This window comes from Lottia gigantea (genome assembly GCF_000327385.1).
Source record: "Lottia gigantea unplaced genomic scaffold LOTGIsca_20, whole genome shotgun sequence".
NCBI lineage: Eukaryota > Metazoa > Mollusca > Gastropoda > Lottiidae > Lottia > Lottia gigantea.
Genome location: NW_008708401.1, coordinates 1,457,893 through 1,485,748, shown reverse-complemented (window position 1 = coordinate 1,485,748; position 27,856 = coordinate 1,457,893). Strand labels below are relative to the sequence as shown.

The following is a 27,856-nucleotide window of genomic DNA, read 5'->3' as shown; positions in this document are numbered from 1 at the left end:
ACTGAGTACTGAGTGATGTTTATGTGGTCAGAATCCAAAACAGTATTCTAAGAGTTGATTGTGTTAAACAGTCTAACCACTTATGGTTCTCTTATTTTCTTTCTGAAATACGCTTGAAGTAAAAGGTACTCAAGGACAATTCAAAACGTTACGAAACATACTCAGAATATTGATTTCAAAAATGACCTTGGTGATTTATGTAAGTCTGTGTAATAGATTCCCGATTTACAAACATGGTTATTGTATACATTAATTTGTCATACAAACAAATACATATACTATATACTAATAGGTAAACAAGAACTTCGTGGGTCGTGGCTCAAGTTCCGTTCACCATATCAGTCTGTGGAGTGTCTTTTGGTGGAATTCTTGGAATTATTTGGCTCCTGATGTATGCACCTTGATATCTGGCAAATTTCTAATGGACTATGATGTTGATGATAACATATACCGCAGATATCTGTTAGAGACTGAGGGGAAATGTCCTTGACCTGTCCTTGCATTGGAATGCCCTTCTTCTAGCTTCTCAAATATATAAAATAAACCCTATGGAGTGAAGCAAAGATACAACCAGATCAACTGTCTATGGTATTGAAAACACACAACTAACTGCTTTTGTCACACTATGCAAATAGCTTTTCGTTGTATGACATTTTTGGTCAAATCGTTGAATATGAAACGCTTGTATGACTTCCCATACAACTATTACAATATTATTATTATATCATATTGCAATTAAGCTCATAAGATAGGCTTTCAGAGTGCATTATTTTGCTACCCTCATTGGGTTTGCGCTTCATAAACTTTCATAGTTTTCACGGAATTACTATGGGTATGATCCGACATCGTTCGTGGCTGTATGTATTGGTCCGTAGCTTTCCGTATCGTATCTGTAGTCATACGCAGACGTGACAATTTTTGATCGTGTATTATCTCGGCCAATGGATTAAAGTAGACTAATGGATGTTTAATACATGTAAAAGTAACAATAAAACCCGATGATGTAAAATACTGCATTGTACCTTAGAAAGAGCACAATTTCCTGTTTAAATCATCGTTAAGACATGAATCATCAAATATTTCCCTGCATGTATGTCAAATACTCACCTTATTCAAAACTCAAAGAAGATTAGGGATTTCTATACATATTAAATACACAAACAGATTCGTTTTTTACCTCAAGGTATTGGTTTACATTACAACTTTATAAATAGTACAATGACAGCTCAGTTCATATACAGCACAAAGGAATATGCCATTGAATATCGACACACAACTTTAATTCATATGCATCACAGACTGTCGTGCAGTGAACATCACATAATATGTGGATTAAATATATACTTTTATTCAGTTTCCTAACATTTAGTGCTTGTGAAGACGACGATGCTTTTTTATTTGACAAATTTCCAGCAGGATTTAAATGGGGTGTTGGATCATCTGCTTATAAAGTAGAAGGCGGGGTTATTGATGAAGGTGTGGATATTATTTTTGTTACTTAAAAATTTCTTTTGTTTATATTTCAATGAAATCATCGAAATGTGGACAAACTATTATTTTTTTTTACTGTTGATGCATTTCTTGTTTTTTTTTTACTTTCCTCGCCTATAAAAATGTGGCTGCAACCAACGAACTGTGGAAAGATTTAAATCCGGGGCTCGTTTCAAATTCAACAAACGAAGTACAAAGAGCAAAAATGTATTTTCAAACATGTAGATTATTTCAACGGGTCAGCAACTAGGGTTTTTATATTTTTATCATATCATATAGATGACTTTTAAAAGATTGTTCGTGAATCCAATACAGGACTTCGGATAAAAATTATATTTTGTCAAAAAAGCAACATGAAACATAATTTTCACACATGAAAGAATCAATAGAAAATTTATATTTTGCATCAAGTGTCATCTACCATTTAAACTTGAAACTGTTGATGGGATTCTCGATGCCCTAGGCCTCTTGGTAAAGGTGTGATCTTTTATCAGTTCATCATATAATTGCAGATAGATTTATATTAAAATACTTTATTGTTGTAGGTACTAGATCATGAATCAATATTTTTGACATGTAAACACGCGATTAAATAGGGCCTAGACTAGTGTTTGGGTGTACCTATCATCTCAAACAATTATAACTCAATTTCATATAGTTTTCCTATATTTATACGGGCATTGATATGGTATTAACTACCAATAAGATATTCTGTTTTTACAGGTAAAGGTCTAAGTATTTGGGATGTATACGCTCAGAAACCTGGTAATATTTATAAAGATCAAACGCCTGATGTAGCTGCTGATAGTTATAATAAATATGATGAAGATGTTCGCCTCATCAAAAATTTGGGGGTATTTTTTACGTTTTATTCATATATATTTATCTATATTAGGATACATCGGATTGTTCACAACACACGATATCCCTTTTCATTCCTTTCCAAGATTATTTATAAAGTCTTACCTGGTATAAAGTCATAACATCATTACATTTTATCTCTAAGGAATTCCAACAATAAAAGAAACGCCGGCCAAACATTCCCTTGTGAGTGCTTATTTGTCAGTCCTTAGGCATTCGATGCCGTGGGTCACAATGCAATTTTCTAGTGAAAAGATCCAATGAATACGTTCAATAGTGATTAGTTTTGTATACCAATTGTATTCTAATTATTACCCCTAGTTGACATGTCATACTCTCAACAGTATTTTTTTTTAAATTATTTTATAGCTCATTATAGCAGCATCATCCATAATGCACATTCGTGAGTGTTATTATTCGGAAACATTTGTATGCATTTCTATTACAGGTCAGAATATACAAGTTTTCAATATCATGGTCGAGAGTGCTGCCTACTGGATCCGGTTCAGTTAATCAGCAGGGATTAGATTATTATAAAAATCTTATACAAGAATTAAAATCCAACAACATAGAGCCTATGGTAGTTTTATATGATAATGATTTACCTTTAGAATTAGAGAAACATGGTGGATGGCTGAATTTACAAACTATCAATGCATTTATTACGTATGCACAGATCTGTTTTTCCAACTTTGGGAACGACGTAAGTATTGCAAATATTTGGAGCAACTCATCGAGTCCATGTTACACCATTGATCGTCCTGGACAAAATGCAAATAACTGAGCGAAACTATAGTGAAACAAAAATGGTTTTATTTTGCGTATTTACTGGTATTTATTCGATTGTACTGAAATACATTAAATACTTCCTCACTTATTCTTGATATTTTCCCTCATAATAAAAGTTAATTTGCTGCCAATGTTTTGTCAAACTGTTATTTTGGATTTCGAGCATCGTATTGCGGTGTGGAATGTTATTACTTGTTTTTTTTTTTATTTCAGGTTAAAAGTTGGATTACCATTAATGAGCCTTTGCAAACAGCAGTATTTGGTTATGGATATGGTTCAACACCACCCGGAGTTTACGGACCGGGATCGAATCCCTACACTGTAGTTCACAATATGATCAAGGCGCATGCTCAAGTATATGATTTATATAGGAGACTATTCTCTAACCAAACAGGTATTTTTCTCATTCAAAATGCAAACTGAACAAGTTTAATCTTTCATTAATGCCGGAAAATAAATAATTTCTTTTTTCGTGTAGGAGTTTGGTTGCTGTACTCACTCGCACATTTGAAAAAGACAACCACCAAGACTAACCCTTGTACTCACGAGAATGTATCAGAAACATGTGTTGCGGCATCAGATGAGTTCTAGTCAAATAAACATTACAAGTTAAAGATCTCTCTTCACAATGACGAATTGATGTTACCGACTTGGACTTTTTGCTAAAACAAAGTAAAGCAAATTGCTGCACAAGCAACAGGTGATGCAATTGTAGACATTCATCATGCAGAAGTATCACATTTGATTACAGGTGAGATTGGCATTTCGGTTACGAGCCATTGGATTCAACCAAAATATCCAGAACTTGAAGTGGATAAAAACAGCCAAGAACGATCACTTCAATTCATGATTGGTGCTTACCTCGATCCATTATTAAGTGGATCTGGTGACTACCCGGATGTAGTTAAACAATTGATTAGTGGGAAGTCAACCGGTACCTCCAGACTTCCGCTTTTTACCGATGCTGAATTAGTTCGCAATAAAGGTAAGAGCATATGTCGTCGAACTCTTAATGTTAGCTTTCACTGGACTAGATCCTATAATAAATTATGGGTGATATAGTTGCATACCCAATAAGGGAGTTAATCAATGGGGTTCCTTATGTTATAATTGGCCCGGTGAGCTGGATTTAACGGAGTGGCGTTTCAATGAATCATGATATTTGCCAGGAGGGTTGGGAAATGTCCAATGATAAAGAGGATTTCAAAGTGGGAAAGGAAAAGCCTGATTATCCCAGAAATCTGCGGGGAAGGGTAGTATAACCCACTGGCATACTTGTCCTCGTGGGTTGCTTAACTCCATGAACAGACAGTTTGCATAATGTAATAGCATACATGAAGCTTTACAAATTGTTTTGTAGGTTCACTGGATTTTATTGGTGTCAACTATTACTCTACTCTAGTAGAAACACATAAAATACTCAACTGCAATCCTCCCCACGTAAAATGTGATAGTAATAGTGTTAAGACTGGTGAATCATCAATGGATGGGTAAATATTGTATTATAACAGTGATTGACGGGCTGTATCACACTCGGGTAGAGCATTGCCATTTAGCTTGGTTGCGTCGAGTAAATTGTGGTCGTGGGTTCTAATCTCTGTCAGTGTGTGAAAGTCTGTTGACCATGCATTTGTCATCTTTCCTAATCTCGAGTAGACCCTGCTGTAAGTGGGGATCCATTGGGAAGAGAGGATTCACACGAAACCTTAACTGTTATCCTTCTGCCAAATGGTTGTTTCTTTGTTTTGTTCCATTTAGTCCTCCTGATTGTAGCAATGAATATAACAATAACTATTGTTTCGGAGCTGGTTTGCTTTATTCACACAAGGAGTTATATTTCAAAACAAGCTCAAGTTTTACGAAGTAAGACAAAGTTCTACGTCCTATTTTCTCTTTTTATGTATTAGAAATGGTTTACGAAGGTTATTAAAGTGGATAAAAAGACGTTATAACAATACAAAGGTGTATATAACAGAAGATGGGTACAGTGATAAAAATAAAACATTTGATGATAGAAACAGACAAGAATATGTCAAAGACCATCTTAATTCTGTATTAAAAGGTAAACTGGGTTGGCATTAAAACTCACTTCACGAACCGCAAGTAAACTGTTGAACAAACCTTAGAATAAATAGGCGTACAACAGCTCATTATATGAAGGTTTAATTCTCAATATTTTTCAAAATTCTCTGTGTTGCAGCTGTTATAAAAGATGATTGCAATGTGAAAGGATTTATATACAAAGCTTTGATAGATGGTTTCGAAGGGAAGGATGGATACAGCACAAAAACTGGTCTGTATCAAGTCGACTTCCAAGATTCTGACAGAAAACGATCTCCTAGATCCTCAGCTAGGTTGTTTAAACAGTTAGTGGAGGATAATGGATTCAAAATGGGATATCCAGGAAAAGCTGGATTATCTACTGGACAAGTTCCTTATGAAGATCCACTGGATATTTACTTCGATAAATTTCCTGACGATTTTGACTGGGGAGTTGGAACTGCGGCTTATGCAGTAGAAGGGGCATGGAATACAGACGGTAAGTTCTCAAGCTCTTGAAAATTTCATGTCTGGATTTTAAAAGCTTTGCAAGACAATAACATGAAATACAGTTGACATCCTACTTACTATCTTCAAAACATTTTAGCTTATTTCTCTTTTCAAATCTTAGCTGATCATAGTTTATAACACATGGGATCTCGGTTTATTTCCAATTGGAGCGACCAAGCCCCTCCGATCTGAATGAAAAGCAAAAATGACTATTACGTTGTTTTTATGAACTTTTTGTTTTTATCATGATCAGATTCGAATATCTGCTTTAATCATATTCTTTGTGAAGGCAGGACGAACTGACTTTCATTTCATTTTGCATGCTTGATAATAAGATAATATTCACGGCGCCCTTTAGGCTCTTTATGATAATGCATTTTGTATAACGACACTTACAGACAAATACTCGAAAAATATGTTATTAATTGAATTATGATATAAGAAGTATATAAATATAACTAATCGTATAGAAATATAATTAAATACCACAGAGAAGTGTAGATTGTGATGTTGAGTATTTTGAGCATTCGGCAATTCTCGACAATTTCCGTGAAGCTGAATTTACCTCAGTAATGAATTGAAGATTTCGTAATGTATTCTGGCATGAGAGAACTACCAGAATTGTGTGACTCCTCTACTATCTGGACATAATTCAATCGAACTAGAAAATTTCGCCGTATACAGTTTTTGATTTAGGGAAGGTTTGATTGTCCCAAATGTCCAAGCCCAGGCTGGAACAAAAACTTCATGGAGAAAATAGAATAGGTGGTCTCAGTAGTATCCTTCTGTTAATTGCAGAGTTATGCAAGTTTTATAAATGTATTTCTTCGCTACATTTGACGTTTTTGTCTCAAGCATATAATGCCGAAATTATAATATCGTAGGTAAAGGGCCGAGTATATGGGATACAGCAACTCACTCACCTGATTATACTGAGAATGGTGATATCAGTGCTGATCAGTATCAACATTATAAAGAAGATGTTCAACTCATCAAGAAACTTGGTGTACGTATAGTTTTCATAACGCTGATGCTTCAGTGGCAAACAGGTCCGTAGCTACAGAAAAAAAATAGATTACCCCCTGAAATATTTCTGATTACATTACTGCAACTAAACACCATACATTGCCACTCCGAACAATCACTGTCTGGCTACCGACCAGGTTGCAAATTAAAAAATTGAACTTCGCACAATGAGGAACCGTAAGAATAGAATCTATGTGACTTTGTTAACAATTAACTGTTAACCTACGGCATTATCCGGGTAAATGTTGACTGGAAAATGGAGAAGTGCGCGTTAGTTAGAACGTATTAAGTAACAATTTCGGTGTGTGGTCAATATGTTAATTAGAATTTAACGCCAGCTGTCAATTAAAATTTCACGTGATTGAGAAATTCTTAACCATTAAGTGAGCCAATGCTCATTGAATGAAAAGTTGGTTACATTATTACCTCGTTTTGTTGTTTATCAGGTCAGCACGTACAGTTTTTCAATTTCATGGAGTCGAATATTACCTAAAGGCGAATTGGCGTCATATAATGTCAAGGGTATGACTTATTATAAGAATTTGGTGGATGAATTGAAGAAGAACAATATCGAACCAATGGTGACGTTATATTATAGAGATATGCCACAAGTATTGGAGGATCAAGGTGGTTGGTTGAATTCCTCTACTATAGAATATTATAAAATATATGCCGATAAATGTTTTGAGGAATTGGGCAGCAAGGTACCTTCTTTATTGAAATTTTCAAAGATGTGCTATGTTGTACCATGCAAAATTATATTTGTGACCATATATGAACATCATGACCATAAGATAATAAAGTCACTGAGAGGTAGAATTCGGTTGATTTATGATTGGTAACCGAATCCATCGCAGTTTACAATCGCTTAGGTCGGCAACAAATACAAGTTAAGCATGCTCAACTAGTATTGTATTGGGTAAGTCATAAAATTGATTCAGATTGAGTTTGGTCATATAAGCAAATTGGAGATTTCTTTCCGACTGATCAATTTATCACTTGAAACCTTTTGCAGGTTAAAATGTGGTTGACATTCAACAGTCCACAGGGGTTTATTTATCATGGTTATGGTGATGGTGTTCAGGCTCCACACAAGAAGGACTTGGGTAATTCAGTGTACATTGTTGCTAAAAATGTTTTACTAGCTCATGCCCACGTACACAAACTGTATCAAAATACATACAAATCACAACAAAATGGTGAGTTAGCTATTTTAAATTCTATTTTAAAGAGTGTGTGCCAACTTTATTAAATTTAGGGGAGATCCAACCAATATTTTCTGAGAAACAGTTCGAATTCGAGTGAAATAGTGTGAATCAATTTGCAATGTTCTGAAAGATATTCCTTTAATTCCAGTATATGGACATCTTTTATTTCGTTCATGAACATTTTCATTTCCAGGCACAGTTGGAATTGCACCTAACTTCCTTTGGATAGAACCGAAAACAAAGAGCCAAGAAGATGTTGATGCAGCTGACAGATGGATGCAGAGTTTCATTGGGATGTTTCTAGAACCTATATATGGATCAGGAAACTACCCAGAAGTTCTTATACGTCAACTAAATACCAAAAGTCGAGATCAAGGATTAACAGCAAGTCGCTTGATACCTTTGAGTCAAGATGAGCAGAATCTTATCAGAGGTATTTTCCCATTTTTTTTACTTCAGGATAAGAAAACAGACTTTTGATTTTTGAAATTTTTATAGGGGTTATGAGGCGCTTTGTAGTCTTGCATAAGAAAAAAACTTTGGGCAATAATGGTCATTTAGTTCAGCCAGGATATTTTCTTCCACATGAAAAAGATTGCAGGGAAAATCTAGGAGAAAATTACGAAATAGTAAGAATTAGATAAGGAAGGGGAAGATGTAATGCAATCGATCAAGGATCCTGATTAGTCACACAGTGTTGAAGGATTACAATAAAATAAGGTCAAACTGATTTGGACATTGTCTTGAAAGAATTGCAAAGTTGAGATATTGTATGAATGTACGACCATTATAGGTAGCTCCGATTTCCTGGGAATGAGTTTTTTCACCACAATGTATGGTAAACATCACCAATACGACAAGACTTTACCGCCGAATGTTAAACAAGATCAAGATGTTGAGTTGTCATATGATCTGTCTTCCCTCGGGTATGATTTGTTGACATAATATTATGCCGTTTCTTGGGACCATTAGGTGGAAGGGGGATTCACAGAATTATAGAGAGAGGCAAACATTACAAGACCGCACACCTAGATCAGTCTAAACCTCGCTAAAACAAATGCAAGTCTGAAAGAGAAGGACAGTTGCCATTGTCACCTTAGAAATATTGTTTGACTGAGAAGTTGTAAAACAACAGGACTTTAAACCACACGAATTATTTCTTCCAATTCTAGAACGGCCACCATGTTTTTTATGCTTGAGACTTACCAACCCTGGCTGATATTTGGTCTGGTTTCTTACGGAACTGCAATGTCTACTCAGCACCAGGACCCATGTACCTTATGATTCAATTATTGGTGTTTCTGCTTTTTTCTATTAGAGCAAGAAATTCCAGTGAAGGTAACATGGCATACAGAACAACACCACTCAGTCTAAGAAAGATGTTGAATTGGGTCAAGTATAATTATAACAATACACCAGTTTATATCACAGAAAGTGGTTATTATGATAACAATGGTAGTCTTGTTGATGAACATAGAATACATTATCATAGATTGTATACCAATAATGTTCTTAAAGGTAATGGTTCAATAAAAAACAAAACAAGTACTCGCAAACTAACCGAACCGCAGAACGAAATCCAAAATTTTAATAACAGTTTGGCAATACATTGGTAGCAGCAAATAAATTATTCCTTTGAGAAAGTATATCAATCCATGGGAAAGTATTTCACAATTAAAAGTGGTACCAGGTGCCTATAAAAGTAAGCATTCTCTGTTTGGTGCCACATACGCCAAAGCTGCTCAATATTACACATGAAATAAGAAGTTAAAACAAAAACCTAGTACTCGGCATATTGCATCGAATTATGTAGCTAATGATTTATCACAATTGCAGTTTTAACACTATTTCGATTATTAAAACAAGACCCCCCCCCCCCTTCCACCAAAATGAGTAATAATCTGCTTAATGAAATGTTGAATCTCGCAACTGTCTTTACATACTGAATTTGGAACATACGCCATTGGATAAAATCATATAATTGGACTTTCTTTCCTCTATTTAATTTATTTTACAGCTATAAAGCTAGATGGATGTGATGTTAAAGGATACGTGGTAAAATCTTTGTTAGATGGTTTTGAATGGGAATTTGGATACAGAACAAAATATGGTTTATATAGCGTTGATTTTAATGATACGGACAGAAAACGCACTGCCAGAGCATCGGCTCATTGGTACTCTATCTTGACAAAAGAGAATGCCTTCAACAAAGGTTTTACTCAGAAAGGTGGTTGGGGTGTCGCTCCACAGTACATTGACCAGTTTTATTATGATAAATTTCCCGATGATTTTGTGTTCAGTAGTGCAACATCTTCAGCACAGATAGAGGGGGCGTGGAATGAAGATGGTATGTAAAACCTTTTAGTTCAAACAATTTCATGAAAATAAAACTTTTTTTATCACAATCTCGGGTGGGGGGACCTTTTACGAGACCGTTTTTGAAAAAAGCAGACAACCGAACTGTTTTAAACAAAGTAATCTGTCGTGCATATTATTTCATATTGATGTTACACAATTTGTTTAACGGAAAACATTTATTGAAAGCAGGCCAGATATTTGTTTGCATAAAACATTAGATTACATTTGTGATATATGTATTTTTATCGCTTTATCCTGTGTAAGTGTACAAACCTTATCACAAATAGAACCTAGTGGTTTGATTATGGTTTACATACAAATCCTTATTACGGCAGTATTTACAGTGGAATTCGTTTTTGTTTACCATTTACAGCTCCTCTTAGTAATCAAAGACCACATTCTTAGCATGTTGCAGTCATTGTTGATAATAGTTTTATCAAATGTGATCATTCATACTCTAATCTAACACCATCAGATGCTGATTTGGTAAATGTATTTTGTAGGTAAAGGAGTCGGTATTTGGGATACATTTTCACAAGCTGGTCATTGCAAGGAAAATGCTACAGCGAATATTGCTTGTGATAGTTACCACAAATATAAAGAAGATGTCCAAATGCTGAAAAAACTTGGAGTAATTTTCTTTATTTTAGTTTTGCGAAATGAAATGAAATGAAATGAAATGAAATGAAATGAAATGCATTAAGGAGTATCAGCACCAAACTGGCTATATAGCTCCAGAATACGATAGAATAATGAAACAACCTAAAACAATAAAACACCTATCAATATCACAGAAAGGAGTCACGAAAGGAAAGTTTTGCTTCGAATACAGCGTATTAAATAGATTTAGAGGTGTAGAAATTAACCAAAAATGCATGATAGAGCACAATACATTTCGTATTCGGTGTTTAGTCAAAGAACAAGGCAAAGAATCCTTATGATTGTTCTTTTTTGCAAAAAAAGGACAACATGGAATAAAAGATGACAAAAAGTTATCATGCTATCAAGTTGTCATTTGTCTGCAACATTATCTAGACCAATCTACTTTACAATTCCGATTGTTATAATATATTTACAGGTTAAATCGTACAGATTTTCCATCTCATGGCCACGCATAATGAGTGATGGAACTCCGGCAACCACTAACGATAAGGGAATAGAATATTATAATAACGTTATTGACGAGTTATTAGAAAACGGCATCAAGCCAGTAGTTACTATATATCATTGGGATCTGCCTCAAGCTTTACAAGATCATGGTGGATGGTTGAATGATTCCATCATTGAACACTTCAGAAAATATTCAGCTGTCCTTTTTGAAAAGTTTGGCGATCGGGTAGGTAAACATGTATTTTCTCAGCAAGAGATGTACGGAATTCATTGAATACAACCTCAATCTTGGGGTAACATTAATAGATTTCCAAAATGTCTAAAACAAACAGCAATTGCAAATATTTAAGTGATGTCCAAAATCCAATAACGGAGCATAATCCTTAAAAGACTACGAGAGAGAGAGTCAATAATGTACATAATAATAATGAAGTGCCATGATATTTTATATTCTTACTAGGTTGACATGTGGATAACACTCAATGAACCCTGGGTGTTTACAGTACTTGGTTATGGTACGGGATTCCATGCTCCTGGTTTAAAAGAGCTAGGAGTAAACCCTTACACAACAGCACATATTGCTATACGAGCACATGCTGAAGCTTATCACCAGTATCATGATGTATATAAAGGAACAGGTAGGATCAGACGAACAATAGTTTAATAATTTATAATCTTACTAGGTTGACATGTGGATAACACTCAATGAACCCTGGGTGTTCACAGTAATTGGTTATGGTACAGGAGATCATGCACCTGGTTTTAAAGAGCTGGGAAGAAATCCGTATATAACAGCACATAATGCTATACGAGCACATGCTGAAGCTTATCACCAGTATCATGATGTATATAACGGCACAGGTAGGATTGTAGTGACAAAATATCAACCTAAGTGCTCTATCCGAAATGAAATGAAATGCGTTGAGGTGCACCAGCACCAAAACGGTCTGTGTAGAGTCTTGACAAGATAAGAACATGACACGATTGAAATTTAAACTAACTTTCCGGAAGAAATTAATACAGGAATGACTGTCTCAGGGTAGCATCAGGTGTTCCATTAGTATGACCATGTCCTGGATCGCTTTACTGAAACAAAACATATCCGTGTCGGGATAGTACAGAATCGGTATAAATTGCAACAATGTCCGCCTTTAATCCATATGGAACCATCATAAGACCATCATGATATGGTGTTGACGTCCCCTGTATCTTATTTTGGCTCGATTCATTCTCATCGAATATCCAGACGATTGTATTATGTCAGCCCCTTCAACTTGCTTCATTTGTAGGATGAAGCTTTGTTGACAATCCACAGTATCAACTTGATTTTTTCCGGAATACGCCAAGAACAAGTGAACTAGTTACTTCAGCACTGAGACACCCGACTCACTACAATCTCTGAGCTAATGTGTGTATTAAAAATCTTATATTTACAGGAAGAATCGGAATAACTCTGAATATTGATTGGACAGAACCTGTTGATAGATACAATATGTTGGACGTGGAAGCAGCTGACAACAGCGTACAGACATTCTTAGGATGGTTTGCTCACCCGATATACGTCAATGGCGACTATCCACAAGTAATGAAAGATATAGTTAGTAGAAATAGCAAAGGACAGAATCTACCTAAATCACGCCTCCCTGAATTTACTGCTGAAGAGAAAGAAAGAATCAATGGTATGTGAACATCATTTCCATGAAGTTGAAAAAAAAAACTGCTTATACTAATTTTGAAATGTTGAAGACAAGATTTAGAATTACCATGCCAAGAAGACGATCGTACTCTAAAGTGCATTGAAAAGACACATCTTTCATATATCTATAATATTTGTAGATAGGCTACGTCCTCAAGTGTACCTTGAGTTTGTATGTATATCATAATTTCAATAAATCATCATGTGAACTAACTTATTTTACATTTAGATAGAAAGATCAGAAGAGGTATTTTCTGAAGTAGCATGACGGGTCTCCTTTGAATTGAATCATATTATTTCACGACAAAATGCATGTAAACACATTAAAGTGATTATGTGTATTGCAAATTTACTGGATCATTTAAGAGAATCTCCATATGTTCAATTGCAGGTACATCTGATTTTTTTGGAATGAATTCATACACTTCTGGTATTGCACGGGCTGAAGATCCCATAGAAGCGGCTAAACAAAAACCCAATTATTTTGGCGACAGAGGTGCAATTATTTATGCAGATCCAGATTGGAAACCGTAAGTCTATGAAATTTAGTTGATATCTATTTTATTATCTATAGCCAAACCAGCCCGTGGCGTAACAAGGATTTCACCCACCTCCTCCCTAGTAAATACGCTACTCCTGTCTATAGCGGTGTAATGTAACACTTTACATTCCTTGCCTCGTCAGTTACTATAATTTAATGACCAAAGCCCGCCTCATACTGCTGGTACAAAACCACAATACGAACAGCAAGCATGGACACAGTGGTCTTATGTAGGATTTTATGCGTATGAAGAAAGTTAAATGAAAGTGCTCCGATTCGGATTCCGGATTCTTAAAGACTTACAAGACCAGGTTTCTCTCATGCTTATGTTTCATGTAAGAGGATATGACAATCTAAATCTATAATTATTGAAATTCCCCTGATCTTATTCATCTCAACTCTAAATAGATCGGGATCCAGTTGGCTACATGTGGTACCATGGGGTATTAGAAGAATATTAAATTGGGTGAGAAATAATTATGGTGTAAGAGATATATTAATTACTGAAAATGGTGTCTCCGATAACAACTCAACACTGGATGACTTTTCAAGGATTTACTTCTTCACTAATTATATAAATGAAGTGCTCAAAGGTATTGCTTATTCCTTTTCTAGAGATGTCATGCCGTCCATAAGTTCATTCCCAAAATACACGGCTAATAAGCTCTTTTCCACATACAACGACCCTGTCCATAAGTTCATTTCAACAAACAGCAAAACGCCTGGTTAATTTCAATGAAAACCATATCGTCCACATGTTCTTGTATTTCCACCAGAATACGATGGTTGATGATTCATCTACCTTTTCAGCTGTAAAACTAGACGGCGTTCAGGTAATCGGATATACTGCATGGTCACTTATGGACAATTTTGAATGGGCTGAAGGTTATACGGAATATTTTGGATTATACTCGGTGAACTTCGATGACCCAAACAGACCAAGGACTCCAAAGAGATCTGCTCAGCTAATTCATCAGATTATACAGGATAACGGATTTATCAAAGGATCTAAAACAGATCCAGCAAGACCAAATGATATACCATATGAAAACAAATTATATGCGGGAGACTTTCCCTCGATGTTTTCATGGGGCGCTGGTACAACTGCTTACAATGTAGAAGGTGGATGGGAAGCTGGTGGTAAGATCTAATTTCGTCTTTACAGAATGTCCTTTTCGCAAGAAAAAAGCTGGAACTTAAGGCTTTTAGAGGATCGGATTGGGTGATCATGAAAGAAACAGCAATTCCCCTAACTCTTGTTGGATGTGTGAAAGAAGATGTCATAATCAGTTTATTGATTTGATTTGACTCAAACAACGTTGTAAGATCACTATGCTGCAAAACATTGCTTGTTTGCTTGTAGGACAGAATTAAGAAAGAAACCAGGTCGACTTTCAAGCACTGATTTCATGCCGGGATTCCATGAAGGGTTTGATGCTACTATCTTTTTTATCCTACGAATATCTAACATGAATATTGTAAATTTTCTTAGGAAAAGGAGCGAGTACACTTGATACTTTTTATCACAAAACACCCAAAGAAGCAAATGGTGATGTGGCTGCTAATAGTTATGGGAATTATATGGATGATATCATGGCATTGAAAGAAATTGGTGTAAGTCTTATGGGGGTTTGTGCGAATCATTCAAATGGAACGGTATTTGTTGCTTGAAACAATGTTAAAAAAGGGTTAAGTGTTTTGGATGCATCACATACTAAGAAATAACTGTGAGTCCTTCTTAACGAGCACACGTCATCCGCAAACCAAAATGCGTCCAAGGATCTTCATGCGTCATTGCAAACTAAGTTTTAGGCATTTGATCTTTCTCAAATTGGTGTTCCATAAAGAGCTCACAATTGGTCCATGTCTGGCACAGACCTCTATAGTGTGACTATAGTTCTAGTGTATTTTATTTTACAGGCATCTCATTATTTCCTCTCAATATCATGGTCACGTATTATGCCAATGGGATCAAAAGACAACATAAATCAACCTGGAATAGATTATTACAATAAAGTCTTGAAGTCATTACATGAACACAATATCAAACCAATGGTAACCTTATTTGCGTGGGATCTACCTGATGTTATTGAAACACAGTATGGTGGGTGGTTGAATGCCTCTACCATAGATTTATTTGAAGAGTATGCTCGAGTCTGCTTTAAAATGTTTGGCTATCGGGTATGTAGTTTTAAAATGCTTGGCAAATCGTGACAGTTTTCTTGCAGAATTACAAACCGTGAATCCAGATTGGCCTTACTACTTGCAGAATTTGGGAACTGGACTGCTAGCAGCTGGTGGCATCTGAAACAATCCCTGGATTAAATCACAGATTCCATCAGTTACTCATGATTTACTTTCTAGCAAGAGAATGGATCTTGTCAACGACTTGCTACTGTTGATATTGCAGTATAAACGATGAAGGTACACAGTTGTTGAGGAGTATCTCCGGTTTTCAGAAAGATGTGCAGTTCTTAGTAATTAAACACACACTACCCTGATATAACCATTTGATGAACGTTTTCCTTTTAAATAGGTCAAGCATTGGATGACTTTCGACGAACCAGGACGATCAGCATACTTTGCCTATGAACTTGGTAAATTACCACCTGGTAAAATGGAAAATACCGTTGAAATGTACAGAGCTGTACATAATATCATCAAAGCACATGCTCGAGTATATCATATGTATCACAAGGAATTCAGGCGTTTACAAAAAGGTAAGTGGTCATAATATCATATATTCATGTGTAACCTTCATCGCAAAACCATCAGAATGTCGTCCAAATTTTATAATGATTCAGGTGTCCAATTTCTTTTCTAATCGGCAATGTGCTTAATCTGGTATTAAAAGGAATGCAATCTTCAGCAATTTTAAACACGATTAAATGAATGGAGTTTATGCCCTATTCTTCGAAGACGGGTCACGTCATGCAGTGTACAGTGAGACGCCAGGACAGCGGCTTTAGTCTACTCATTTTCGATTTGCAATTGTAAATAGATAATGTAGGGTGAAATAGTCACCAAATGGCTTCAAGTGTTCTGTTGTGATGGTTTCACTAGCAACGTTCTAGATTTCAACAATACGTATAAAAAGATTACAAAGCCAAAAACAAACAATCGAGGACACAATTAAAACTGTTTGTTAATGGAATGAACTCATATACACCAGTTGTTTATTCTGATTCAAATATTTGTTTATTGATATACACACATAGTTTATAATATACTGTTTCTGTGTACAATATATATATGTTTAGTATTTAGTTATACAAATATTTGAAGCTTTCCAAACATTGATCTAGTCTTGAATTCACCCTGATTTGATACCTTAGATTTATGCCAAACCCTGTATCTGGGCGTTCATTGACCCAGAGGATACTTTACGTTTTGGCTTTTATTTACCACACAGTTGGTCTTAAAATGTGTGCATTCAATATCATGATTAAGCAAACATATTAAAACAACAATACATTATAAGTAAAAATTCTACACAAACAATGATTTAGAGCTAAAACAACATGATGGCAAAAGATATTTAGAATAAGATTTGCATGTGAAAGTGGCATATGGATGCCGCCTCGCGATTGTCAAATCCCGTGCATGTTACCACCACACAGGAATCGTCTCAAGCAAGCTTTATCTGAGATACCAGCTTTTTGACCTCCAGAATACCATCACCATTCTCAGCCATCCCATAGAACAGTCTATAAAAACATTTAACTATTTAACCAACATACGAACCGACAAATATTATTTTAAGCACTATATCCTTTCATTAGATTAGTGGAGGCCAGTTGACTTAAGTGGGGCCCCTCCTTGTGAATATTTTTTTTTAAACATATGCTCTTCTTCACTTTTTTCTGGGGATGGGGCCCATGGACTTGGTTCAACCTGCACAGTGGCGGAGCCAGGTTTATGTCCGAGGAGGGGGGGGGGGCGAAATATCTGAGATTGCCCGAATTTCTAATATAGTTGTGAGATTTTTGCCCGAAAAACTTGCTTTCGGGGCTGCGAGGGGGGGCGGCTGCCCCCTCTGCCCCCCCTTTGGCTCCGCCACTGAACCTGCCCCTGTGGTAGTTGATCCACTTGTAGCTCCAGTGGGGGTCTATCAACTGGTGAACACAATGGGTACATGACTAAATATTAAATAATTTGTTACTTTTTAATAGGTCATGTGGGAATAAAGCTACGAAGAGAATGGTTTTTACCCAAGGATTTTAGAAATCCTGCTGATAATGACGCTCTGTGGAGGTTTTTTGAGTTTGAGTATGGGTGGGTAGGTGATCCTATCATCAAAACAGGAGATTATCCCGAAGAGATGAAGAACCGGACTACATCCAGGCTACCAGCTTTTACAGATAGTGAAAAGGCAATAAACAAAGGTACTTTGACGTATGGTCCTAGAGCGCAACGCAGGTTAATGGTACCCAACGGGGTACCTGTGCTTTGAGCACTACTGAGCTGCTGATACAATTTTGTTTTCAGTTGTATTGGTGTATAATGATCAGTTGGTAAATGAAACATTTCTGTCATATGTGCAAAACTTTTCTGGGTTTAGGTTTCATGAAGCTTTGTTATTCTGTTGAACAGGAAATAAGCATAAAGGTTAAAGGTTACAAGAATTTCACCTTGTAGACGGCAATCAAACTAATACCAATCGTTCAATGATGATAAATAGGCCTAATTGAAAATATGTAATATTTAAAGACTGTGTTTCATCCTTCTAGGTTCTCTGGATTTTCTGGCAGTCAGTCACTATACGACCCTTTATGTGGCTGATAAAACAACCAGATCTACTAAAAGATTGTTTTCTGATGATGCTGATGTTGTTGTTTCCAGATCAACAGATTCTTCCAGGTAGGTTTAAATATGCCATGCTTGAGTAGCTTTGAAAAAGAACATGATATCGTTATGCTGATATTTGTATAAGGCGAAATTGGAAAGTGATACCAAAAGAAGTTTCTGATCACTCTGGTATAAAGATCGAGTTGTTCTAAGAGCTAAATATTATTCGGTTACGTTATTATTATTAACCATTCTAATTCCAATCATTTTCTGAAGATCCAATTCTAAATGGACATTTCTAAGAATTTCTGTCTTATTACACGTTAGTACCTCCAACCTACCAAGAGTTTTTACCTCATAAAATCTGTATGGGAAAAGGGCGTTTATTGATTACTTATTTACAGCCAAGACAGTGTAATGGTATATCCTAAAGGAATTCGAATGATGTTACGGAAGTTAAGGATGCGATATGGTAGCAAGCTCCCCATCTTTATAGCTGGTAATGGTGTCTCTGATAAAACCCTTGAACACAATAAAATCACAAGATCTTCTTATATTAAACAGTATGCCAACGAAGTACTAAAAGGTTCGTATGGTTCAGCTTTGTCTATTCTCAAACTAACTAACTTCCACATGCCCAGAAAATAATTTGCTATTAAAATGAGACTGGAATATTAGTTTAAATTACAGAATCTGTAAATTTACTCAAAATGTTACTTAATCCAAATAGCTTTAGGCTGGTAGATTGTGACACTAGAACTATTTATCTCTGGTATAGGAATTTGACATTAATTTTAAGTATATTTATCACTCTTCCAATTCCATTTTTATTCCAATAATTGTCTAACATGTAATGTTTTCACACTTCGAAACTACTGTGCATTATGATGTTAGGCGATTTAAATTGACTTTTTGGATCTTAATTTTTTTCAGCCATCAGAGTTGACGGATGTGATGTGAAAGGGTATACATACTTCCCATTGATAGATAGTTTTGACACCAGAGAAGGGTATTCTGACCCTAGTGGACTTTTTTCTGTGAATTTTAACACTGATGATAAAGCCAGGAGTAAAACCAATGCTTCTATATACCTTGGTTTATTAAGTGATGAGAATGGCTTCAAACCAGAACCAATGACAACCGTCGCTCCCGAAAACAAAACAACCACCACAACGAAGAAACCTAACGACAGAGTAATACCAACAAGCTCTGGTGTATCATGCAAATTTTCAACAATATTTCACATGCTAACAGTATTTGCAATTAGTTTCAAAACATCGACTTAAAGGCTATTCCTAGATATACATAATCCATTTTTGTCCTGGAAGCTTTGTTCCAATCTACGACCGATGATCTTGATGGCTTGTCGTCTGGGGGAGGGTCGTAAAAATTTAACATTGTCATCCCTTCAATATCTTCACTTAGAGTCGAAATAATTCTCAAACTTGGCCAATAACAGAACGTATTCATCAGTTGACATGCAAGCCAGTTGATGAATACATGGTCTTATTGGCCAAGATCGAAATTTATGTTCATTCAAAGACGTAGTATTCCTTTAATGTTAGTTAGTATATAGTTGTTTTATATGTATATGTAATTACCATAATTTTCACTATTAACAGAGTGTCCAATATATCAGTTGTTTACAAGTGATTATATTACATGTATTAGTACTTGATGTTTATAGTATTGTCAATTTGTGATTATTGTACGTGGATAATAAAATATCAGTTATATTTTCAAACACAATATTTTCTCCAATTCCTTTCCATCAAGTCCCTTTTTGTCTGAATGTCTGGGCAACCAACACACTATAGAAAAGATAAATCCCTTTCAATATTGTTTTATCAATCAGCTGATGGGGCTCAGTTTCAACTATCTGCATTGCTGTTTAGATTCCAGGTTATGTTCAGGTTATGGTCCAATTCAACACGAGAAGTTATCATCATTCCTACATGCATTTATTGTGCCGGCTGTCCCTTGATCCGATGTCTGTAAAGAATGTTGTCATGTAGTTTGGCGTCGACAAACTTTAAATGATATTAGTCTACCGTACAAATTTCATATCACAAGGGAAGTAACTAACATATATTTGTAAGTAGATCAACACGTTAGTTGAGCAAATATATATATATATATATATGATACACATTTTAATATTGTCATCACAATAGTTGACTATGTCGAGTTGCCACCAAATGTTTTTATAAAGGTTTTTGTTTTTACCTTTCTATTTTTTTTAGTATTTTGATATGGTGCATTGAGAGAAGAGTTGATACTACGTGATCGTTTTGTAGTTGGTATTAGAGAAGTTGTCGGGAAAACTGCAAGTAGACTAAAACACATAAGGCAAAAATAAAACCTGGGATTTTGAGCTTTTTTAGGACATCAAAGCAGGGTGAAGGGAGCAGGCATTACTCTGTAAATAGACAGTTCATAATGGCTGTATCTGCTATAGGCAAGAATTTGCGTGTGGAAAACTTATCAGAGTTATCTATTGGATTGGATTGTGACAATAGAAAAAATATATCGACGACGTATCAAAGTCAAATCGTGGTGGATTAGATCATCGTCGTATACAGCTTAAAATGACACATCAAAATGTCCTGTTCCATTGTATGAAAAGTATATGAGCTTACGGTAGGTAATGTCTGTATTGTCAAATTGTTTAGCCATAACTAATACTTTTCAATGAACCGCCAAATTAATGAAATGGGGTTTATTGCCCACTCAACTCCAATTCTATCTTTTCGGGACAATGGAAGTTTTATCTCATTCAATTCACCACATGCCGAAGTGTCTTAGCAAAAATGAATTCTACTTCATACCATGGCTAGGTCACTCCTGAATCCATGTGAGATAAGGCATGCGTAGTAGATATCAGCTTTTTCGGCGTGCTCCGCTATTGAATATCTCTACTTTTATTATCGAGATAATCCAGATTGAACTTGTTAGAAAATAGAGTCTATTTTTAACGAGTTGGTTGGCCTGTATGCAAGAAACTTTCTGCACAGGTTTTAACAAAGTTTTCGCCCTATTTATAAATGATTTAAAGTTTTGTTTGGGCATTCTTTCTGCCACAGTTCTGTTGGGACAGTCATGACGACTAAGCCACATACAGCGATGTCTCCCGATTTGTCAATACTCTCGAATGTGGAGGAAGATGATCTTCTCAATACAGACGTTGCAATGAATGTAACTAATACTGTAAAAGTCCCGTTTCCACCACCGGAGAGAATATCTTGCCAGTTATGATTACTTTACAAGATACCATGAACATTATATCTCAAAATATTGAGCAAAATATTGGGCAATGCTGTGATGAAAGTGATATGAGTGATGCTGATGCCTTAATGCCAAATCATTCAGTCCAATCCAAAGATATAGATATGGACATAGTGACACAATTAGATAGTGAATTAAATGGAGACGAGCAAACTTCAGCTCCAATTACAGAACAATTGGCTTCTATCATTAATAAGCGTTTCAAAAATACATTGTCTGATGACAAGTACAAAGACAAAATAGAGAAATATGCAAGACGTAGTTCCATTTCATTCAATTCAACACGTGCCGAAGTGTCTTAGCAAAAATGAAATATACTTAACATAAATAAGTTGTAAAATAATATGAATGTTTATATTGCAGGTCAAGACGGATGCGTTTTATTTAAGACGAAGGAAACCACCAACTAGCGATATTTGGTTTTGTGATTCTCCAGTGGGCGTTCATTTATTATAATAAGTTGAAGAGTATGTGCCAGAAAGCTGGATTCGAAGGGAACATTTCAAATCATTCCCAAAGAGCAAATGTGCTACAAGGTTTTATGCAGCCGATGTAGATGAACAATTTATTGTTGAAAAGAAATGACATCGTTCAAGTGCCGTGTGCACTTACAAGAGAACTACATCCAACAGTCGGACTAAGGTGATATTCTTCACAGTGCGAAAAAAACAAATTATGCAGGCACAAACCCAGATAATCAAGATATCAGAATTCAGGAAACCATCCTACATAATCATCTGATATTTCTATTACTGTGAAGTTTTAAATTGTGTTCATATATCTTAATTTGTTTTCTTCGAGGTAATAGACTTACTTAAAATAGTGTCTATTCTTTGCAACTGTCCATTATTGATGAAACTGTTCATTATTAATTGCAAATAATGGACAGTTTTCTCAATAATGGATAGACGATCTACGTAAACTGTATATTCTCCTATATAAACAAAAATCACAGGGTGACGTCATACCTTGTTTTAAATCTAATTGTATTCAGTACACAGTATTCTATCAGTTACACTTCAATGCCTCTACTTTCTTTTATCGCTTCTCTGTTTCTGAGTTCTATTCATCGTGACCTCTAACCTTGTTCTTTTGAGCTGTTGTAATAACCATCTGAGTTATATTTCTTCATACCTTGGTGAACATTCTATCGTAGTGTTGTGGATAAATCACAAGGTTTCTTCTATCTTTCAGTATGGATAATAAGGATAATTGAGCCACATTGGGCGTCACATCAATCAGGCTGGGTAATGTAGAATATTCAATTAATGATATGAAAAGAGAAATTGGTAGGTTAGGTCGAGTTCAAATAGAAGTATACTTTCGGGTATACGGTGCACGTTTTGCACGACACGTGTATACCTAAAATCGAACAAGGTAATTTCATAATACCTGCCGATAAAGGACGAATATCCCGAACGATATACCTTGCTGATTGGATTTCCAGGACCCCACCCGACCCGTCCGTTTTTTTTTACAGAAATTTACTTTGTATTTTCTGTTGACATACGTAAATTTCTGCTGATATACACACTTTTCTGTTGATTTACGGATTTTTTTCTTACATCCGCCTTCTATGTCGAATTACTGATTCTAAAGGTATATTTTACTCCATTTCGTGCAACTGTGGTGTCTATTGTAAAGAATATCTACCTTATATATTTAAGACAATGCAGATATACAGCTAGTAAGAAGGTGTTGGGCAAGGATGTGAGGGTGACTTTGTATTGATAACAAGTAATTTTCCTTCTGACTCATATGTTATATGTATATAATACAAATTTTAATTTCTTTTATGATTCTATATATTTTCATTTTTATCGGGATATAAGATCCATATCAATTATCATGACCAGAATGTTCAGCATGTCGATATATCAATATATCATAATAATAGTGGCATATAGCAGAATATACTTCTAGGTATGACATGAAACATAATGATTTTTAATTGTGTAAGTTATAAGAAAATTTTCTGCTAAAATCTTTTGTAACCTTGACATTGGAGTGATCAGCCTTCATTTGTTGTGATAATGTCTGTTGTTTATCAGACACAAACGAAGGATGCCAATTCTGCAACAATTGACTATTTGGTTTAACAGTTTTTAATTGTTTCTTTCTATAATATTTCCTCCATGCTAACTGAATATTTAAAGCTGCCATTTGATGTTGTAAATCATAAACTTGGCAACTACTAATTGACTTAGCACATTTTCTCGATCTGTACCTTTGCCAAGCTCTCTGAATTATAGTAACGGCCTGATTTCGATCCATCTGATTAACACGTCCTATCTTAGTTTTCGCAGTCTTTTTTGATGCAGACGAATCCTCAGTAAGAGGATCGCCCGGACAAGAATGAACAGTACTGCTTTCGGTATCAAGTGTTTGACTTATTTGTACCTTGCGAATGTCATCCACTATAAATGTTTGTGTAACTAACGGTATGTGTATTGCACGTTTATCACAAGCAGTTTGTAAAGTGTAGTCTGAATGTTTATCATCAGCAGTAACAGCTCGCTTCCTTGCTGCCTCTTTCTTTAACTTTTCATGTTTCATCAATAAGATCTTCCTTTCGGTGAAAGTTTTGCGGACACGATATCCACGGAAAGCGGACTGGATTTTTTGAGCGGCAATATCCTGTATGCCCGTGATTGACAGCGCACCTTGTTCTATCATATATTGGGCCACATCATGATTCTCGCCCATTAAAGCATAGTCTAGAGGAGTATATCGGTCTTCAGTATATTCCATTTGATTGGGATAAGCATTGTTCTCTAATAATAGTTTCACAGCATCTAAATCACCCTTACTACAGGCCCAATGTAATGGTGTCATGCCCTCACTATCCTGAGCGTTAGAATCGGCATTAAACTCGATCAACACCGACATACAGTTCACATAACCACCATACGCTGCACAATGTAGCGGTGTCCGACCAGAAAAATCTCTTACATTAGGATCTACTTCGTGGTTAATCAAGATTTGGCAGATATTAGCATGACCTCCTAAAGCTGCCCAATGCAAGGTTGATCTTCCCTCTTGGTCAACTGTATCCACCTTTGAACACATATCCAACAAACAGCAGACCACATCTGTATGCCCCATCTCACAGGCTCGGAACAATGGTGTGTGGTGAACATGATCTTCAATGTCAATGTGTGCACCTAGGACTAGCAATAACTTCACTGTTGACTCATGGCCAGACAAGGCAGCAGCGTGTAGAGCAGTAGCTCCATTTTTATCAACCTGGTGTAGATCTATTCCATGTTTAAAAAATACATTGATCACGTCATCAGCACCTTTACCAGCTGCCCACATGAAGGCAGATCGTCTTTCGTTATCGTGCATATCTTCGGTGAGGGTGATGGACGACAAAAAGATTTCTACGGTTTCACTGAAATTGTTCTGTGCTGCATAATGAAGTGGGGTAGCACCATTAAAGTCAGAATTTGTATAGTCTGCTCCTTTCTCCAATAAAATACGCACAATTTTAGAGTGACCCAAGACTGCTGCCCAATGTAAGGGAGTCCTGAACATATTGTCTAAGGCTGAAACATCACATTTTGAGACGGAAGTCAAAATATTCACAATACTCTCATTACCATCAGCTACTGCCAAATGGAGTGCAGTTCGTCCCTCAAAATCTTGCCAGTTAATTACACTCGGGGTAGTTTCCAATATAAGCTTCACACAATTCACTGCTAACCTATCGTGACTACTTGCTGCCCAATGTAGTGGTGTTTTACCCTCAATATCTGGAATACCAATATTAGAATCCTGTCTCAGCAACATTTTAACATGTTCGAAATTCCCATAGGATGCAGCCCAATGTAAAGCGGTTCTCTTGTTATTGTCCTGTACATCAATTTCGGCCGGTGAAAGATGCCGTAATAATAAAGATAGACATTTATACTGTTTATGTCTGGTACTGAGATGTAGTGCTGTTTGACTCTCGTTGTCCTTCTCGTACCAACTTGCCCCCTTCGACAGGAGTAGTTTTAACATCTTATAATTTCCCTTGTGAGCTGCCCAATGTAGCGGAGTCCGTCCACCTTTATCTCTATGATTGATATTGCAGCCATTCTTCAATAACAACTCGGCACAATCATACCTGTCAGCCAGTATACAGAATATCAGGGCATTACGACCGAACTCGTCACCATAATCAATATAATGATGAAAGGCTGTCAGTAGTCTTGCTAAGTAATGTTTATCACCATTAACAGCAGCGGCATGTAACTGTTTAACACTTTCATAGTCACAGTCTTTGTCTTCTTCCTCCGATTGAAAATTCACTATTAAGTTATTATCCTGAGTAGAGTTCACTATTGGGCTAGTTAACATTATAACACTATGGCATTACGAAGTTCGAGGTCTATATATAGCACATTTGGCACCTAATACCACTAACTATCGTAAATAATAGTACACTATCCAATTCAGGCAGATCATAACATGCTGTATTGTAAGTTTAGATATTTTCACTTCAAGACCATTAGAATATTCCAAACACTAACATTTCACGATAGGAACTGTACTCTATTACAACAGAATTCCATAATTTGTCCTTGTCCTATTTTACTATGTTCATTGCCAGTGTAAGGGAGGCAACTCGTAATTAAATATTTAAGTTCAGATATTAATGGTTACAACTATTAATTATAACGTATTGATTAATGTAACTTAAGGAAATATACTAAATTTTAATGGTTATCTAAGTCGGGATAATTGTTTTTGATTCTAAATGTAAAAATATTCAGTTAATTGCGTTTGACCTAATTTCATACTAATGAGCATTACGGGAGATAACTCATCTCGAGCATCTCTTATCAGCCCACAATAACGTGTTAAATCTATTCATTCAAATTAACACGTTAAAATCCTGCGTTCGTCAAACAATGAACGTAAAAAAAATCTACATTCAATTCTTAACTGGTGTTGATATTTGTTGATATTTGCAAGCAAGAAGAAACATTCGGATTGGTAGAGATTTCAGCTCAATTCAGACATGGACGATGTTTTAATCTTTTAGTTTTATAATTTGTTACTATTATAAGCTTTTCTTAGTTTTTTTTTACACATCACCATATATAAACGTATATAAACGACTCCTGGCCATGTTATATCGACTTGGGCAAATTCCCAGTAAGCCTACTAAGATAGCTATGATTCTACTGTCTCTTTTCTCATACACAAAGAATGACCCATTCTGGTGACCATCCTTTTCAATGAAACTACCTTCTCTACCTCCATTTAATTTCGAGACAGGCAAAGTTATGGACGTTATGGGTTATGGAAACCCCATTATTACAGAGTGAAAGCCGTCAACATGCCACGTCCAGCAGCAATAACTCCAAGAAGTAGAGGAGCTTTGTAAATTGGTAAAATCCCGGCCTTATCTGTACAAACCACAAGCTCAGGATTACCATAACTCTCAAAAATCTTTGAATGCCTGGGCAGAAATAGCCAAGAAAATAGGGGTGCAGTCTATTAATGGGATACACCCATACCCTCCGATTCTTCCTCTCTCGTCTGTAGTGCACTGCAGCCATCAGGAATAAAGCATCGTCGTCCTCCTCCAAGACATCCATGATGACTGAAGTTGAACGAACGTCGAAGTTCAGTCAAATTTAACGCAAACCGCGCGTATTTGTCATTCCTGCCGCAACAGTACCACATAATCGCACCGGTTTATCGCAACGCAGGCATCGCACCCGCATGTATGTGTCTTCAGCTTTATTGGTCTTGTGAAGCAGTTTACCAATGACATTACTGTGATGTCAAAGTAATGAAAATGTATCTAATGGAAAATATTGGACGTATATGTTGATTAATGGTGAACTTGTAGAAGGCTTTATAAGAGAAACTCTTATAAAAGCACTGGCCTAGGTCACAAGTACTGGCACTGGCACAGCTAGTGTGATAGACTTCATTTTAAAGCAAAAATTAATCACGTACATATTAATTTTTCTTATGTATATTGCTCATAACTTTTTTTGTAGGAACAAGGTGAAAATACAAAACTATTTCAAAACGATTTATACTGCCTCCATTCATGTTGAACAAAGTAAATTTCTAACATCCAGAGTTTTCGTTTCGACTCCCGATAGACCTACCTTTTCTCTATAATTAATTTGAAATACAATAAAGCTC

General features: G+C 35.9%; 2 protein-coding genes across 2 annotated transcripts; one reads left to right on the top strand and one right to left on the bottom strand.

Annotated features, from left to right (window-relative positions):
- Nucleotides 1-1,279: 1,279 nt before the first annotated feature.
- LOTGIDRAFT_231551 (hypothetical protein) lies at nucleotides 1,280-17,943 on the top strand (the record flags this gene model as incomplete). The annotated part of the gene is made up of 26 exons (XM_009053708.1): nucleotides 1,280-1,476; nucleotides 2,215-2,345; nucleotides 2,801-3,055; nucleotides 3,355-3,535; nucleotides 3,893-4,126; nucleotides 4,502-4,631; nucleotides 5,049-5,203; nucleotides 5,342-5,680; nucleotides 6,576-6,697; nucleotides 7,164-7,421; nucleotides 7,733-7,916; nucleotides 8,119-8,358; nucleotides 8,719-8,851; nucleotides 9,244-9,443; nucleotides 9,943-10,272; nucleotides 10,787-10,914; nucleotides 11,362-11,619; nucleotides 12,077-12,254; nucleotides 12,830-13,072; nucleotides 13,481-13,619; nucleotides 14,039-14,223; nucleotides 14,441-14,770; nucleotides 15,123-15,244; nucleotides 15,551-15,811; nucleotides 16,167-16,350; nucleotides 17,803-17,943. Coding segments are annotated over exons 1-26 (5,211 nt in total), but the record flags the coding sequence as incomplete, so codon positions are not given.
- A 7,777-nt stretch (nucleotides 17,944-25,720) lies between these two features.
- On the bottom strand, nucleotides 25,721-25,945 carry LOTGIDRAFT_60004 (hypothetical protein; the record flags this gene model as incomplete). The annotated part of the gene is made up of 1 exon (XM_009053581.1): nucleotides 25,721-25,945. A coding segment is annotated over one exon (225 nt), but the record flags the coding sequence as incomplete, so codon positions are not given.
- Between the last annotated feature and the right edge of the window lie 1,911 nt (nucleotides 25,946-27,856).